Below are 16,097 nucleotides of genomic sequence, written 5' to 3'. Positions count from 1 at the left end.
GTCTTTACAAGGGATCAATACTAGAGTGGAACCACATAGTCCGCCTATAGAAGGGAAAGCCTTACTTTATAGAAATATCCCAGTTAATGGTTGTAGAAGGAATGACAGAATTAGAAAAACGGGGTTGTTGGGGGTTTTTTCTTAATAATTCAAATAATGATCTGAGGGACAAGTCTCAATCACTCCCATATCAATCATTTAGCAACGAGTAACATCACATAGATGACTAGCCACCCTTACGTAAGCGGCCGAAATGCATGTTGGGAGCAGGGCCGGCCTCCCGTCCCTACGCAATTCTTTGTTCTGAACTACATTTCCCAGAAGTCTGTGAGACACAGCTCCTTGGGGGGGCCGCGTAGGGTTGCATGCCGGGGAAGTGGACCACCGCGCGTCCAGCTCCGTGTATTGCCGGGCTGTTGGACTACATTTCCCAGAGGGCCCGTGCGCCGCCTCCTCCCCAGAGTCGGAGCGCAGCGAGGTGCCTGCTGGAAGAAGCTTACTGCGCCGAGGATTGTCTGGGCTCAGCGTTCCGCCGACGCGCTCCCGAGTTGATCTCAAGCCTTGCGCCCCCTCCCGACGCCCTGTGGGTCGTGGGCCCCGAGCGGTGAGTGGTTGGCCTCCTGGCGGGGAAGGCACGCGCGCTGCGGCGGGAAGGGCGGCTAGGAGGGCGCCCCGGGAGAGGAGGCTGGAGTTTGAGCCCGGGCCCGCAGCCCCGGAGAGAAGTACGGGCGGTGCGCAGGGGTATCGGGGCCCGGGGACCCCGGGGAGGGGAGAGACTCCGGCTTCGGGGCTGTGACGCACTTCGGGGAGTGTGTGGGGGTGGGGTGGGGCGGCGCGGCTCGCAGCGACTGCGCGGCGGTGGGAGGGGCCCCTGCGCCGCCGCGGGGGTGGCCGCGGGACCCGGTGGGGGGACCGTGGGTTGGGGAGGACCGTCTAGCCTGCAGCTCTGGGGTCGCGGCTGCTCTCTCCGGCCTCGCAGGCCCACGCAGGGGCAGTGGCCCCGGAGGGAGGGCAGAGCCCGAACCCCGCAGAGAAAGTGACCAGTAGAAAGGGCGCAGGATCAGTCCTGAGGACGAGAAGCGCTCTCTTTCCAGACTCCCTGAGAGGCAGGACGGAAAGGGGGGATGCGGGCAGGGGGCTGCTGCGTATTTCAGAACCCCGCTTACTGCGGCCTAGTCCCCAGGTTCCCCCTTGTCTCCGATTGGTTTTAGTTGGGCTGTGTGGGCCTGGAGGGTGCTTTCTGATCCAGCTTGTGCTCCAGAAAGGCCCTAGTGTCTCCTCCTCTTTCCCCCAGGCCAGGCGTCCTCCGGAACAAGCATCCTGAGGAGGAAGACGACTTGTTACACATCTTAAAGTCAAGGTTCAGATGAGTTACCTTTTTGTTCAGTAAATGTCTTGTGTTTATAGGACTTCAGGATATTTGCTTTCCCTGGTCAGAAATGTTCTTCCCAGCAGTGACTCATTCTTTCCGGAGAGGTGTGATGGGGCCTTGCAGGTGTATGCGCAGAACGCATTACCGAAGAACGGTGGGGAGGTTCGTGTTGTGCTTTATTTGAACCTGGGATTTGGTCAGGAGGATACTTGTTTTAAGATGGGATCCTCGGTCTTTCGCAGAGGCCTGACTTTCAGAGCACAGTGAGAACAGAGAAGGTTTGATTGTTTCGGCCAGTAAATGACAAAGTTACCAGCTTGGTGATGCTTTAAAGGTGGGGTTTGAGGGGCGCCTGGCTGGCCCAGTCGGTAGTGTGCAACTCTTACCAAATGTGCTGAAGGAGCACTAGAGCGTGCAGCTCTTTATCCGAGGTCGTGAGTTCCAGCCCCACTTTCGCCAAGGAACCTACTTAAAATTTAAAAATACTAAAATGAAATTGAAAGGAATTGAGCCATTATTTTAATAAGAAAATAAATAAAAGTGGGGTTTGCGCAAAGGTCTTTGTCATCAGTGCAGGGAGTTTTTCTTTTTTTTTTTTCAGTGATCAGTACATAGAAATTTGTTGTATTATCCACATCTTGTTGGAGGTCTGACAGCTTCAGTCTGTTTCAGTTGCATCTTCATATGAACTGTGAGAAGCAACATGGTTTGATGTTGAGTGTGAGTTCTGAAACTAGAGCAGGGTTTGGCAGACTTTTTCTCTAAAAGGTCATGTATTGAATAGTTCATGTTTTGTGGGCCACATACGGTTCCATATTCTTCTTCTTTAATTGATCTTGTTAATTTTTAGAATGGTTTTAGATTGGCAGGGAAAAAATTGCAAGGTTAGTATGGAGAATTCCCAGGTACCCTGTACCTGCTGTCCCCTGTTGTTAACAGCTTACATTAGTGTGGGATATTATTTACATTTGGTGAGCCAGTTTTGATACGTTATCGTTAACTGAAGTCCGTGCTTTATTCAGATATCCTTAGTTTTTACATGACGTTCTTCATGTGTTCCAGGATGCCATCCCGGAGATCACGTTACATTTCATTGTCATGTGTCCTTAAGCTCCTCTTGGCTGTGACAGTTTCTCAGACTTCCCTTGTTTCTGATGACCTTGAAGGTTTTAAGAGGTACAGGTATTTGGTAGGATGCTCCTCTCTTGGAACCTGATGCTTTTCTCGTGATTGGACTGGGCGTACGGTGTTGGGGGTGGAAGATCACTGCTTTCATCATGTCATGGCAAAAACACAAACTGTCAGCATGATTTATGATTGCTGAGTGTGAACTTGGTCCTCTCGCTGAGGTGGTTTGTCCGTTTTCTCTACTGTGAAGTCACTCCTGTTTCAAAGACCAGGTCTCCCCATATGACAGCTACATGTTTCAGAAGCGCTGTTACTAGAGCCTAGTCACTCTGACCCTGCCTTGGTGGTCACATCTTTCTCTCTTCTCACCCGCTCATTTGCTTGGAAGGACCCCTGCCATTACATTGGGCCCACCTGGCATGCTTCAGGATACCTTCCTGTATTGAGGTCAGGTGACCAGCGACCCCAAGTCCACCTGCAGCCTCACTCCCCTTTGCCATGTAATGTAACATATTCACAGGCTCCAGGGTTAGGACGCGGACATGTTTGGGAGACAGTTGTCCTGCCTGCCACAGGCCTATCCGTCCACAGTTCCCCTGATGACCACAGTATACCCACTCCCCCATAACTGTGGACTTTTGCTTTGTTGATTTGTTTTAAATTTGGGACTATCTTAAATCATATTTCTTATCATGGAATTAATACAGGCCTGCAGCAAAAGGTTCAGTTTCCTAAGGAGCTCGTAAAGAAGAAACTCGAAATTACCCATAGCTGTACCACCCAGAGGTAATTGCTGTTGATATTTTGGTATGTATGTTTCCAGCCTTTCCCCCCCACCCCATGCATATGTGTGTGGTTTGTCTCTAGAGCACTGGATCCTGCTTACTGATACGTAATTGAGCCAAACACTCTCCAGATCTTAGTTTATAGAGGAATCCAACTCAGCTGTGGGTGACGTGATACCTGTGTGCGTGTGGAGGAGAGGCGTTCCAGTGACCCCCGACTGGCTTTAAAAAACCTCTCACACATTTGCACCTTGAAGGATTAGAAAGACATCATTTGAAACTAATCCCATGAACAAATGATCAGTAAAGACAGGTTTTCAGAATTTGATTTTCTCAGATGTGAATTTTTCTTTCACAGAACATGACAGGAGTCACTGACTTATTACAAATATAAACTGTACCATAACATTTCTATAGGCAGATACATGAGAAAAATGTAAGATGACAGTAGTTTAAAACGTTCACATAAACAGAGGTACCTGGATGGGTCAGTCAGTGGAGCATGTGACTCTCAATCTCAGCATCATGGGTTCAAACCTCATATTGGGTAGAGAGATTGCTTTTTAAAAAAATTAAAGTGTTCACAGAAATCTTCCATATCACATGGAATACAAGATCCGGCCACTGGCTAATGTTCTCAATTTGGCATCTTCTCAGTTTACGTTTACTTCATTTTATTAAGACAGAGAGTGCGAGCAGGGGAGGAGCAGAGGGAGAGGAAGAGAGAGAGAGAGTCTCAAGTAGACGCCACGCCCAGCATGGATCCTGATGGGGGGCTCGCTCTCACAACGCTGAGATCAAGACCTGAGTCGAAACCAAGGGTCGGACGCTTAACTGACTAAACCACCAAGGCGCCCCTCAGTTTACATTCTCTGAGCTGGATTTTCCGTGCAGATCATGTCTGTCCCTCTCTACTAGTAGAGAGGGAACATTTTCTCCATATACGCCTTAGGCTTTTTTTTTTTCCTTTTGCTAATGTCAATTTAAAGGAATTTCATTTTTAAGAGGCTCTGAAAGTTTTTAGTTACCGTGGTTTATATAGATAGCAGGTATGAGAAGCATGTTTTAGCATAAGAAGAAAGGAAAATTCAGGCTTGAGTTTTTTCTATAAAATCAGGTTAGGGGTTGTGTAACGTTACTGATTTTCAGTCATAACTGCTAACTTGTATTAAGTAACTTAATATTGTTGAGTTTTATGTAGATTATCTTTCTAAAAATTCGATGCAGTCTTACCTGGCAGGTACTACTTCTACCCCAGTCTTAACCATGGGGAACAGTGTGAGGTTAGTAATGCTCAGAGCTCAGATTTACATCCTGAAAGTCAGACCACAGGGCCTTATTCTTACTTTCACCAAGTGCTCTCCCCCCAGATAATGCATACATTATTAAACCTACGTTCTTCACTTAGGAATTCATCCTAAATTTCTTTCTCAGAGAAATAGTATAAATATCATTATTAGTAAATATATTAGATGCCATTATAGCAGACCATAATTTATTTAATCTGTCCTCTACTGTGAGATACTCCTACCCTTTTTTTTCATTTTTTAAAATGATTCTCTGGAAAATCTGAATAAAATTGCTGGATTACCTGAGTATCAATGTCCTGGTGGTTCTATTGTACTGCAGGTTTGTGATGTATTACCATTGGGGTCCACTGGGCAAAGGGCATGGGATCCCGCTGTATTATTTCTTACGACTACATGTGAATCTACACTTATCTCAAAAGATATTTTGGAACATACCCCTTGAACATTCTGATATATATTGTGCACTCCTGTACCTATTTCCTTGGGATAAGTTCCAAAAAGTAGAAGTTGCATCAAAACCTTACTTTTGTTAAGTGCCTACAATATGATAGGAGTACTTGGAACGACAGATGACTAAGAGGACATTGTTACCTGCACATTGCTTATGAGCCAGCCAGAAAGGGAAACAACGGAAGCCCAGGGCAGCCTGCTGTCAAGGCCTGTGGAGACTTCTAGGTGATTGTGCGCTGAGAGGTGCTGGGAAGGGGACATCATTCTCGCTGTGGCCACTGTTGTCAGGTCATGACCAGATAATTCTGAACACGTGGGCTCTGTGTGGAATACAGTGGAATTTGTTTTCTAAGTTTTATACCTTACATGTTTTCTCTAATGACACTGACGCAAAGTGAAGGGAACAGGGTCCGGTGGCCTAGCATTCCATAGGGCGCATGGCTGGAGGGACAAGCTCAGAAGTCAAGTTCACCCCCCACCAAGACAGCCGTCAGCATGTACAGGACGTCCCTTGGAATCTCAGTCATGTTTCCAGTCGGTGCCCCGGCATATGTGGGTATGGGTAGACATCAAAGAGTTGGTTTAGGTAGTAGGAAGCGAAAGGAAACAAAAGTTGTGTGTAAAATGATGCAAAGATATCTCACAAGGAAACTGAAGAGAAGCTCTGAGAGTCTATCATTTATGAAATGAAAAGAAACGCACACACATGTATATGTCAGGCAAATGCCTGGCTCTTGTTACACACCCAGTTCAGAGTCACCAGGACCACCACCAGGTTCCGTGATTCACTAGGTCGACGCACAGGATTCAACAGGTGGTCCTGTTCAGGGCCAGGACTTATTACAATGAAAGGATACACAGCACCATCAGCAGAGGGACAGGCACATGGGACAGACAACATTGGGAGGAAACCAGGCGCATGCTTCCCAGAGCGTTCTCCCAGTGCAGCCACAGAGGACATGCTTGATTCCTCCAGCCGCAAGTTACAGCAACACGTGCAAAGCCTTGTCCACCAGGGAAGCTCATCTGGGTCAAGAGGCCAGGGTTTTTAGGGGGTCAGTCACCGAGGCACCCTCTCTCTGCACATACCAACATTCCAGACTCAGAGGAAAGCAAGGGCTTAGCAATGTAAACCACATCGTTTATACAAACAGTTGAAGAGCAGTGAGCCTTGTCAGGGAACAGCGGAACCCTCTGGAAGTCCAGCCAAGGGCCAGTCCTGCATGCAGTTTCAAACCTGCTCGTTACTGTCTTTCTGCACAAGGGATCTATAACTTCCAGGCTTTTTCTTTCTCTATTTCTATTTTATATCTCTCTATTGGTGTTCTGGTTTGTTTCTGTCTGTGTGTCTCTTCTCTCGATCTGTCTAGATACAGCTATATGTACTCTATATACTCGCGTCCAGTGTATATATATACATATGCACACATGTTCGTATGTAGAATTTCACAAGTATATTGGTAGCCTGATTTCTCTGCTGACAGTGTATCTGAAGTGTCATTCGTGTCTTGTGAGGATGTCTTCCAACTTAGCATTTCATGGTCCTTTACTCTTTCACACCAATCTTCTGCATGTATTTCTGCAGTGAGCTCTTCTGGGCACGGGGTGCTGAATGTTGCCTGGGGCTTCCCCTCTCCACCCTGTCCACCTGCCACATCTTGACCGACCTCACCCTGCCTAGAGGCCAGGAGAGGTTCCAGTATGGATGGTGCAGCCCCTCCACCCTGGATGGTGCGGCTGGAGGGAGCGGGGTGTTGCTCAGAGTCAGACCAAGCACCCTAAACACACCCCCTCTCAGGTTCGGGATCACAGCGCCCCTGCCCAGAGTTAGCCAGACTGAGAGGTTTGGGGGCACAGTATCCACACAAGATCACCCTCAGTTCTGACACTGAAATCCATGTTCAGGACTTTCCTGAAACCACCCTCAGGACTCGAAGGATCCCTAGAACTCACTGAGAGCCGTTCTACTCAGAGTTCCAGTTAATTCCAGGGAGAAGATGCAGATTGACACCAGCCAGGGAAACAAGCACTTAAGCTAAAGTCCAGGAGTGTCCCCAGCATGAGCTTCCAGTGTCCCCTCCCCCTGGAGCTAGGACTGGATGCTCTGTTGGCATCGAGGTAGGACAATATGCATAGAGTACTGCCAACCAGGGAAGCTCACCTGAGCTTCGAGGCCCAGAGTTTGCACTGGAGCTTCAGTGCGTGGGCACAGTTGATTGATTGAATGATCGATCATCCAGACATGACTGACTCACTGTCTGCATGTCAATCTCAGTCCCCTGCCCAGTTGATATTCCATGACCCAAAGTACACACCCTGAATCACCTGGTTGGTCTTCTTGGTGTAGCCAGTTCCCGCCCTAAGACTGGTTGGGGATGGCCATCTGCACCCAAAACAAAGACATTCCTATCAGGTATAACGTAGATTACTTCTTAGAAGTTGGGGGCACACGACAAAAAAAGAATGAGATCTTGCCATTTGCAACAAGATGGATGTATCTAGAGAGTATTATGCCAAATGAAAAGAGAAAGAAAAAACCGTATGACTTCACTTATATGTGGAACCTAAATAATAAAGCATATGAACAAACAAAAACAGAAACAAACCCATAAATCCAGAGAACAGACAGACGTAGTTGCCAGAGGGGAGGGAGGCCCAGGCTTCCAGTGGTGGAGTGAGTGACGGGGAGGAAAGGCACAGCATAGGGAACACAGTCCGTGGCTCTGTGATAGCGTCACGTGGTGACAGATGGCAGCCACACATGGTGCGCACAGCATGGCGTACAGACTTGGGGAATCGCTGTGTTGTATGCCTGACACTCACGTAACATTGTGCCTGGCTGGCTCGTTTGGTGGAAAATGCAACTCAGTCTTAGGGTCGTGAGTTCAACCCCGTCTGAGGGGTGAACCTACTTTAAAAACAATTTCAAGTTAGACTGAGAAACGACAGATGAAAGTCAGTCTGACTTCAAGTTAAAAACAAATAAAAATTCTCTGTGCACAGCTGGGTTTCGTAGGGTTTCAGGGAGAGCTTTTTCGCCTTTTGTCTAGATTCCTCTTCATCCTCTCTGGATGTGGCACGTTGATGTGTGCGTGCTGTGGGAGGAAACAGCCGGGGTGGGGGAGTTTGGAAGCAAAGACGGAGCAAGAAGCTTGTATTAAGTCATTCTGGGACCAAGGTGCACTTATTTTAATGCCTCTTTTTTTCTCGTATATCTCTGGCTTCTCTGGATTTTGTGTCTTTGGTAAAAGAAACCCCAAGAGGACTGATCAGTTCTTGATTCTAAAACTATGGCGCACGTAAGTATTTCTCTTTCCTTCTTGAAATGTGATATTTAGGTCCTATGGCTATTTCTGTGAATTATCCTGAAGACTCCTGCCCAACCGAGGCCCACGTAATTACCCACGGCCCGGTTCTTCCTGTTCCAGCAAACAATAATGCCATACGGCCCTGTGCCCACCTGTGTGGCTGATGCCCACATCCCCACTGAGCTGGGGGCTCAGTGTCTCCTCTGTGCTCACCTTGTCAAGAGTCATGCTGGAGCAGTAGGGGAGGAGAGGCCCTTGAGAGAAACACTTGAGTCACGTGTGTGGTTTAGGAGTTGAAGAAGGTGGTCCCGTTTGACCACCTGCAAAAACGAAAACTCCCTGCTGTTCTCCATGGACGTTTTTTCCAGGCGGGGAGGAGGGGAATGTTCACGTTGGTCGGTCTCTGTGTCAGTGGTGAGAGCTGGAGCTCCATGAGGCTTTTGGGATTGGCTAGGGCTGTGCTTGGGGCCTGAGCACTAAGAGGCTGCGGTGTTATCAGGGGATATGAGGGGTGCGTGCTGTTGAGCACACCGTCTAGACCTCAGCGTGTGTCCATGTCATCTGACACCACTACCTAAACCAGGAGCAGAGAAAAGCCAGGGGTGGTGGGTAGTCATGGGTAAGAGGGTCACCCAGTATAGGAGTCCCAGGTGATCACATACCCCTGGAATTGGGGAAAACCTTAGATGTTTGGTTGTACCAAAGTGTACAACTCTGAGAGTTAAGTCCAGTCCGTCCCTGCGGTGGAATAAGAAAATGCTCTGGTACTTAGATAGGAAGACTGCGTAAGCCCTTGGCAAAATGATGCCCTTGAGGCTGAGAACATTCAGAGACGTAAACTCTAGTTTCAGAAGTAAAACATCTCACTTCACACGGCAGAAACAAAACCCTGGGCATTTTCCTTCCCTTGAAGGTGGAAAGGATGCCACAGGCATCCACACCTGCCGAGTTGTTACGAGGCAGGCCCGCAGTGGGCCCCGTGCTCGTGAGCAGGAGTGTTTCGTGCGTCCTGACGGCTTGGGATGACGAAGCGTTGCAAAGGTGTGGGTTTCTCTGCAGCAGCAGGCTCTTCAGGAACATGAGGGGCTCTGCTCAGTCACAGTCCCCACCGCGCCCTACACACGACACAGGCCTGTGGTCTGCTGCTGGGTCCAGCCCAACCCAGAGTGGAGCCCCTTCTGTGCCGTCCTTCGTGTCCTCAGGGACGTGTGGGTTTGTGTTTTCAGGGTTTGGTGACGTTCTCAGACGTAGCCATCGACTTCTCTCAGGAGGAGTGGGCATGCCTGGACTCCACGCAGAGGGACCTGTACTGGGACGTGATGTTGGAGAACTACAGTAACCTGGTCTCCCTGGGTGAGTTGCTGCCGCCTGGAATGCCAGCTCCCTCCACTGGCAGTGTCAGGACTGACTTCCGAGAAACGAGTTCAATTTCTGCTTCCTCTTCTCAAGAAGTGTCTTGAGCCTTGTCGCATCTGAAATGGGCATCACGCCCCTTTGTCGCCTCGTCCTCTTCCCACCTTTGTCTGGCCCTTCCTGTAGTCACCTCTCCTCCTTAGTAACCGAAGGGTGAATTCCAGTTCTGGGCTGTTCATCTCACGGCCATCTTCAGAGCGCTGAGCGTCATACTGTGCTAGTATGTTCATGCCCAGAGCGCTGCTGATGGCCTGGGGCACTCTGGGGACCCGCCTCAGGGAGCCCCATCTCTTCCAATAAACCAGCCTTTGTGCTTGATGTGGAGGTGGACTGAATGGACAGCATTCGTGTAAAACCAAAGCAAGCATTTTACATTAGCTGTGCATTGTACCTGAAGTGAGGGTAGACGTTAGGATTCCTGAATTCTGAGCTACGCGTGGGATGACAACGTCTGGTAAACGTCTCGGGCTGTGTCTTGTCTGTTAGAGAAATAACAGCCATAGTAGTAATGGCTGGTGTTGTGTTCGGCCTATACCAGGCGTCGCTGGGAGCACTGTGTGTGTGCAGATACGCTTCACCCCAGTCCCATCAGTTTATGAGGTAGGCAGGTGGCGAGGTCTAATTGGTAGGTGAGTTTACTCAGGCACGGAGTGACTTGATCAGACAGGGGAGGCAGAACCAAGAATCCACACTGCCATCTACCCTCTTGTACTTGCCTCCACGGTAAGGCCCTCAGAAGTTTAAAATAAGACTTTTCCTGTCTGGTTGCCTGTTATTTAATCCTTTCTCTTTTCTGAAGTCTTATCACTTTGACTTCCAGCTTGTCATAAACTTGACTAAGTCTCCATCAAAGGGGTTATTTTTTTAAGATTTTATTTATTCATTTGAGAGAGAGACAGAGCACACGAGTGGGGGCAGGGGGAGCAGCAGGCAGAGGGAGAAGCAGACTTCTTGCTGAGCAGGGAGCCTGACGTGGGGCTCCATCCCAAGACCCGGAGATCACGACCTGAGCCGAAGGCAGATGCTTAACCATCTGAGCCAGCCAGGTGCTCCTCCAAAGAATTTGAGCATATAATTTTTTTCTTAAATTCTACACCATGTGGCATTTCTTTTTTTGAAAGCAGGCCCTTTCATTTCTAAGCCAGATGAGACTTGCTGCTTTGGGGAACGCGGGAAAGAACCGTGATGGCTGAGGGAGACAGGTGCAGAGGAGAGTGACAGCCAGTCTGGCTGGGACAAGCCATCACTGCAGTAAGCAGCCGGGCCAGACAGGAGCAGGTGCGCCCCTGGGGTATTTGGAAAGCTCCCTATGAAGGCCACGGACAGCCTCTGGGGAAGAAGTAACCACCGTGAACCCGATCTTCGCCCCATTCCCCTCCCGCCGGTTTGCTTCTGTTTTGCTCCTGCTTCACGTGCTGCTGATGCTGCTGGTCCGTGGACCACACCGTGAATAGCAGGGGTGTAGACAACATGATCCCGTGCCCTTTGTAGCTCCTGCAAGTTGGTTGGTGTCCTGGCTTCAAGTGCTTTTTTCCTTTTATCTAATTTTTGCTAATACTTCTTCCTGGCTGCTGTTCCGTTCTAACATCACAAGACGTCTTGTGCTGTTCAGACGCACACTCGGTGCCGAGATCCACGGCTCAGCGGGCGTTCACTGTGGCAGTCTTCCATCACTGCGCCGTTTGCTCTACTAATTCTTTACAGAGAAACTGCACTCCATCCGCTCGTTGGTTATGTAGTGACACTGTTCACAGTGGATAAAAGCGTTGTTTTTAAAGGAAAAATGACTCGTTCTTATAATAAAGGCCTGGTTGGCTAGCATGCTCCACAGCTGATCGTTTGACACTTTGTACCATCAGCATGAACTCCTGAATTTAAGCGTTTCTGGGTTTTGCCTCCTGTTGGAGTTAGCGTCCTCATTGATGGTCGGACCCTCCTCAACATTCCCTCACAGGCGTTCACCGTGTTTGTTACAGTTAATCCTACACGTTGTCCCTTTTATTGCCTTTGATGGTGGGTCTTTTTGTCCAGAATCACTCTTCACTATATGACTGACAGATATATTCATTTCAGAGTATTAATTTTATACCCAGGTGACCAGCTGTATATTCTTGCTCTACACACGAGTTCTATATTTGATCTTCCTGGGTTTTCCAGGTATGTCGTCACATCATCTGCAAATCGTGCTCTTCTCCATTTTTATTTTTGAGATCTGCTCCTCCGATTGCTTTTTGCTTACTTGTGTCAGCTGACAGGAAATAGAAGAGCTAACAGGCAGTTCCTTTTCCTTGTCTGACTTTAGCAGGAGCGTCCCCAGTGTTTCCTCATTATTGTGGTGCCAGGTGTGGACTGTACGCTTAAGGAGAGCCCTAGGTGATTCATGTCCTTTCTCCTAGAGAAGGTTTATTTCTGTCAGAGAAGTTGTTCGTTTGTGGTTAGATTTGTTTGTGTTTTCATTTTCCTTAACAGGAAATAAAATGTTACTTTTTTTCCAGATTTAGAGTCACCATATGGGACCAAGAGTTTACCTACAGAAAAGGGCATTTATGAAATAAATTTGTCCAAATGGAACTCAAATGGAAAAAGTAAATCCCTTGGCCTGGACTGGATGTGTGAAGGTGAGTTTGAAGGACCGCAGGGCCCTCAAGAGGGCTGTTTCAATCAAATGGTAGTCAACTGTGAGAAAACGCCCACTTGTAGAGAAAATACCTCTGTTAGACCACATCAAAGACTGCATACTAGGGAGAATTCCTATGAATGTAAGGAATGTGGGAAGGCCTTTAGTCGTGGCTACCAGCTCACTCAGCATCAGAAAATCCACACAGGGGAGAAACCCTACGAATGTAAGGAATGTAAAAAGGCCTTTCGTTGGGGTAATCAACTCACTCAGCATCAGAAAATCCACACTGGTGAGAAACCCTATGAATGTAAGGACTGCGGGAAGGCCTTTAGATGGGGTTCAAGCCTCGTCATTCATAAGAGAATCCATACGGGTGAGAAACCCTATGAATGTAAGGACTGCGGGAAAGCCTTTAGACGTGGTGACGAGCTCACTCAGCATCAGAGATTTCACACTGGGGAGAAAGACTATGAATGCAAAGACTGTGGCAAGACCTTTAGCCGCGTGTATAAACTGATTCAGCACAAGAGAATTCATAGTGGTGAGAAACCCTATGAATGTAAGGACTGCGGGAAAGCCTTTATCTGTGGCTCAAGCCTCGTTCAGCATAAGAGAATTCATACTGGTGAGAAGCCCTATGAATGCCAGGAATGTGGGAAGGCCTTTACGCGAGTCAATTATCTCACTCAGCATCAGAAAATCCACACTGGTGAGAAACCTCACGAATGTAAGGAGTGTGGGAAGGCCTTTCGCTGGGGTTCGAGCCTTGTTAAACACGAGAGAATTCATACTGGTGAGAAGCCATATAAGTGCACAGAGTGTGGGAAGGCCTTTAACTGTGGCTACCACCTCACCCAGCATGAGAGGATCCACACGGGGGAAACGCCTTACAAGTGTAAGGAGTGTGGGAAGGCCTTCATCTATGGGTCAAGCCTTGTTAAACATGAGAGGATCCATACAGGGGAGAAACCCTATGAATGTAAAGAGTGTGGGAAGGCCTTTAGTCATGGCCATCAGCTTACACAGCATCAGAAAGTCCACACTGGTGAGAAATCCTTTGAGTGTAAGGAATGTGGGAAGGCATGTAACCACGTGAACCATCTTAGAGAACATCAGAGAGTTCACACTGCTGAAAAACCTCTTGAACAAAAAGAAGGTGCAGAAGCTTCTATACAACATGCATTCCTTCCACAGCACAAGGAGAATCCATGATACATAAGAAAGCCTTCACTGGTCACTCTCCTGCTTATAGCATCTCAGAATAGTCATGCTCGAGGAACAGAGAAATCACTTTTTCTTAGTGATCACAACACAGTGTAGACTTGTTTCTTGTTTTTTCTGTTTTGCTGAATTGGTTTAATGAGTGGATAGAAGCCTCCCGCTACCATTCAAGCTCCGTCTCACATCAGATTTGTTCTAGGGAATAACTCTGCTAATGTAACATATGCGGGAAAGCCTCCCACCGTGGTACACACCCTCCCTGTGACCATCACCATCGCCCTCTTGACTCCTGTGACACACTGGGAAAATGACCTGTTACCCCTGTGCATTGTGTGTGAAATGGGGACAGTCATGCCTGCCTAATGCTGCTGTTGTGGTGACTGAGTGTGGTACCTGTAAACACTCTGGAACATTGTGTAAGCTCAATAAATATTAGCTGTTGTTGTTCTTACCATCATTACCGGTAGTGCTGCTCTTAGTGAGTTCCTACGGGAACACCCCCTATGGGTGCAAAGAAGTTAGGAAAGACAGTCAAACTTGTAGAAGAAATACAGGAGATTACTGTCACAGTCTTGGGTGGATGGTGTTTCTTAGTACACAGAAGACGCTAAACGTGAAATAAAAAGTTTATACGTTGGACTTTATCAAAAGTACAAAGTTCTGTTCCTCAGGTGATACCATGAAGACAGAAAAAAGCAACAGGCAGACTAGGAGAAGTAATACGTATTCTCCACACACCTGATAAAGGACTCACGTAGAAAACACATTCCCCAAGTCAGTAATAAATCTGTTTTAAACGGGTGAGGGGATTTAAATAAGCACTTAGAAAAGAAGATGGCCAAATGGTCAGTGAGCGAGTGAAAACGGGCTCAACATCATTTCTCATCAAGGAAACGCAAAGTAAAGCCACCATGTGATTTCACTAGACAATCACTAGAATAGCTGACGTTAAAATCACGTATGAGCCTGGCACTTCGCTGGGTGGTCACTTGTGACCTGTTCAGAAAGGAATGGGGCCACCACACGGGACCTCCGCCAGATCCTGGAGGTCCTGCAGCAGGGGCAAAGAGGTGATGCTTAAGGAGGGCGAGTGAGTGTGTCCTGGGGGAGGAGCTAGGGCCTGGGTTCAGTCCTAGAGAGAAGGGAGTGGGTCCTTTTGTGGAAAGGACTAGAGCCCACGGGAGTTGAGTTGAGAAGCTGGGGGAGGGGCGGGAGGGGCTGGTGTGTGTGGGAGGAATGGCTAGTGCTCAGACAGGTTCAGGGAGACTCAAGGAGAGTCCAGGGGAGCCTTCAAGAGCTGGAAGACTTTACTGCTCATGTTTGTGGCCTGGGAGACCTAAGGAAAGCCTTGGCACTAGGCTGGCAGTGTGGTTAGAGCACAGAGGAGTGTCCCGCAAAGGCCGACAAGGGATCCAGAGTCTGGGATCAAAGTAGGGCTTATGTGTGTTTTGCCCCAGGGTTGGGGTGCCAGTATCCACAGACCACAGGTGTGGGTGGGTGCTGTCCTGAATAAATGGAGGAGGGAGAAGACAAGGGGAGGAGTGTGATGAGGGAGGGAGTGAGGGGACAAGTTGGAAGGGTATGGGGGGGCCATAAAGAGGAGGAACAGGGGGTCACAGTGGAGGTCACACTGACAAACTGGACGCCCCAGGGGGAGAGGCAGTACTGGTCAGGCCACAGGTGAACACTGCCTGGGTGCACAGAAGGAAGTGGAAGCATGTGTATCAGTCAAGACTCCTGGTTCAAGGAGCAAAAACCTAATTGAAAGTAGCCAAAGAGAGGAGAGTGGGGAGAATAAAAATTGACTTGTGCAGAGGAATCACTGGCTTTAGCCTCCAGTGGACCCAGGCTCTCACAAAACAAGGTATCTGCCTTGCGTCTGTGCTCTGCTTTCTTGGGTAGCTTTTATGCTGAGGCTACACACGGTGGTCCTGACCACGCCAGGACCCGTCATACTTAGGACTTGCAGTCCCAGGTAGAAAAGTCTCCCAAACACTTCCACAGGCTTTGCAGAATGGAGTCTCGCTGACTGACTGGTTCATGAGTCTGTCCTGGAAACTCTGCCCAGGGCAGGATGGACTGGGAACATCTCAGGTGCCAGCCAAGCCTTTTAACCATCCTGGAGCTCGCCTAAGGCTCTCACACAGAGACTGGGGCTGGGGATTTTAACATCAGGGACTCTCACATACCCTGACCAGATACTGGGCAGGCAGAGTCAGCCGCTGTGCACATCAGGCCAGGAACAGAACATTCCTGCAACAGGTGAGGGTGTGGATTCAGAAGACACTGACCCCCACCCCTTGCTGGTGTGTGTAGGGGCAGGGGGTGGAGGCAGCATCTCAGTGCTTCTGTCCCTCTTCAGCTTTAAGATGACCCTTACGAAGAGCAGTACAATCCTGGGTTTGGGGATGGAGGGAGGTCCATAAAATATAAGAGTTTAACTCACTAGTGGCATGGTGCAACCTTGGCCTGGCCACCTTCCCTGTTTAT

At 48.6% G+C, this 16,097-nt stretch overlaps 1 protein-coding gene across 10 annotated transcripts; it reads left to right on the top strand.

Moving 5' to 3' along the window:
* The first annotated feature begins 466 nt into the window (after positions 1–466).
* Positions 467–13,804, top strand: ZNF331 (zinc finger protein 331). 10 transcript variants are annotated; one of them, XM_040632951.1, is made up of 7 exons: positions 467–604; positions 1,295–1,360; positions 2,435–2,548; positions 3,208–3,286; positions 8,297–8,344; positions 9,580–9,706; positions 12,262–13,804. In XM_040632951.1, exons 5-7 carry the CDS (start codon positions 8,336–8,338, stop codon positions 13,596–13,598), a joined length of 1,473 nt encoding a protein of 490 aa, XP_040488885.1. In that variant the 5' UTR covers positions 467–604; positions 1,295–1,360; positions 2,435–2,548; positions 3,208–3,286; positions 8,297–8,335; the 3' UTR covers positions 13,599–13,804. The 10 variants fall into 10 exon arrangements, with proteins under 10 accessions (XP_040488885.1, XP_040488886.1, XP_040488888.1 ...); XM_040632952.1 differs by having other exon boundaries at positions 3,208–3,307; XM_040632953.1 differs by having other exon boundaries at positions 588–722.
* The last annotated feature ends 2,293 nt before the right edge of the window (positions 13,805–16,097 follow it).

Source organism: Ursus maritimus, unplaced genomic scaffold, assembly GCF_017311325.1.
Source record: "Ursus maritimus isolate PB19 unplaced genomic scaffold, ASM1731132v1 scaffold_19, whole genome shotgun sequence".
NCBI lineage: Eukaryota > Metazoa > Chordata > Mammalia > Carnivora > Ursidae > Ursus > Ursus maritimus.
Note: the sequence above shows the minus strand (reverse complement) of the source record. Positions and strands in the feature narration are given on the sequence as shown.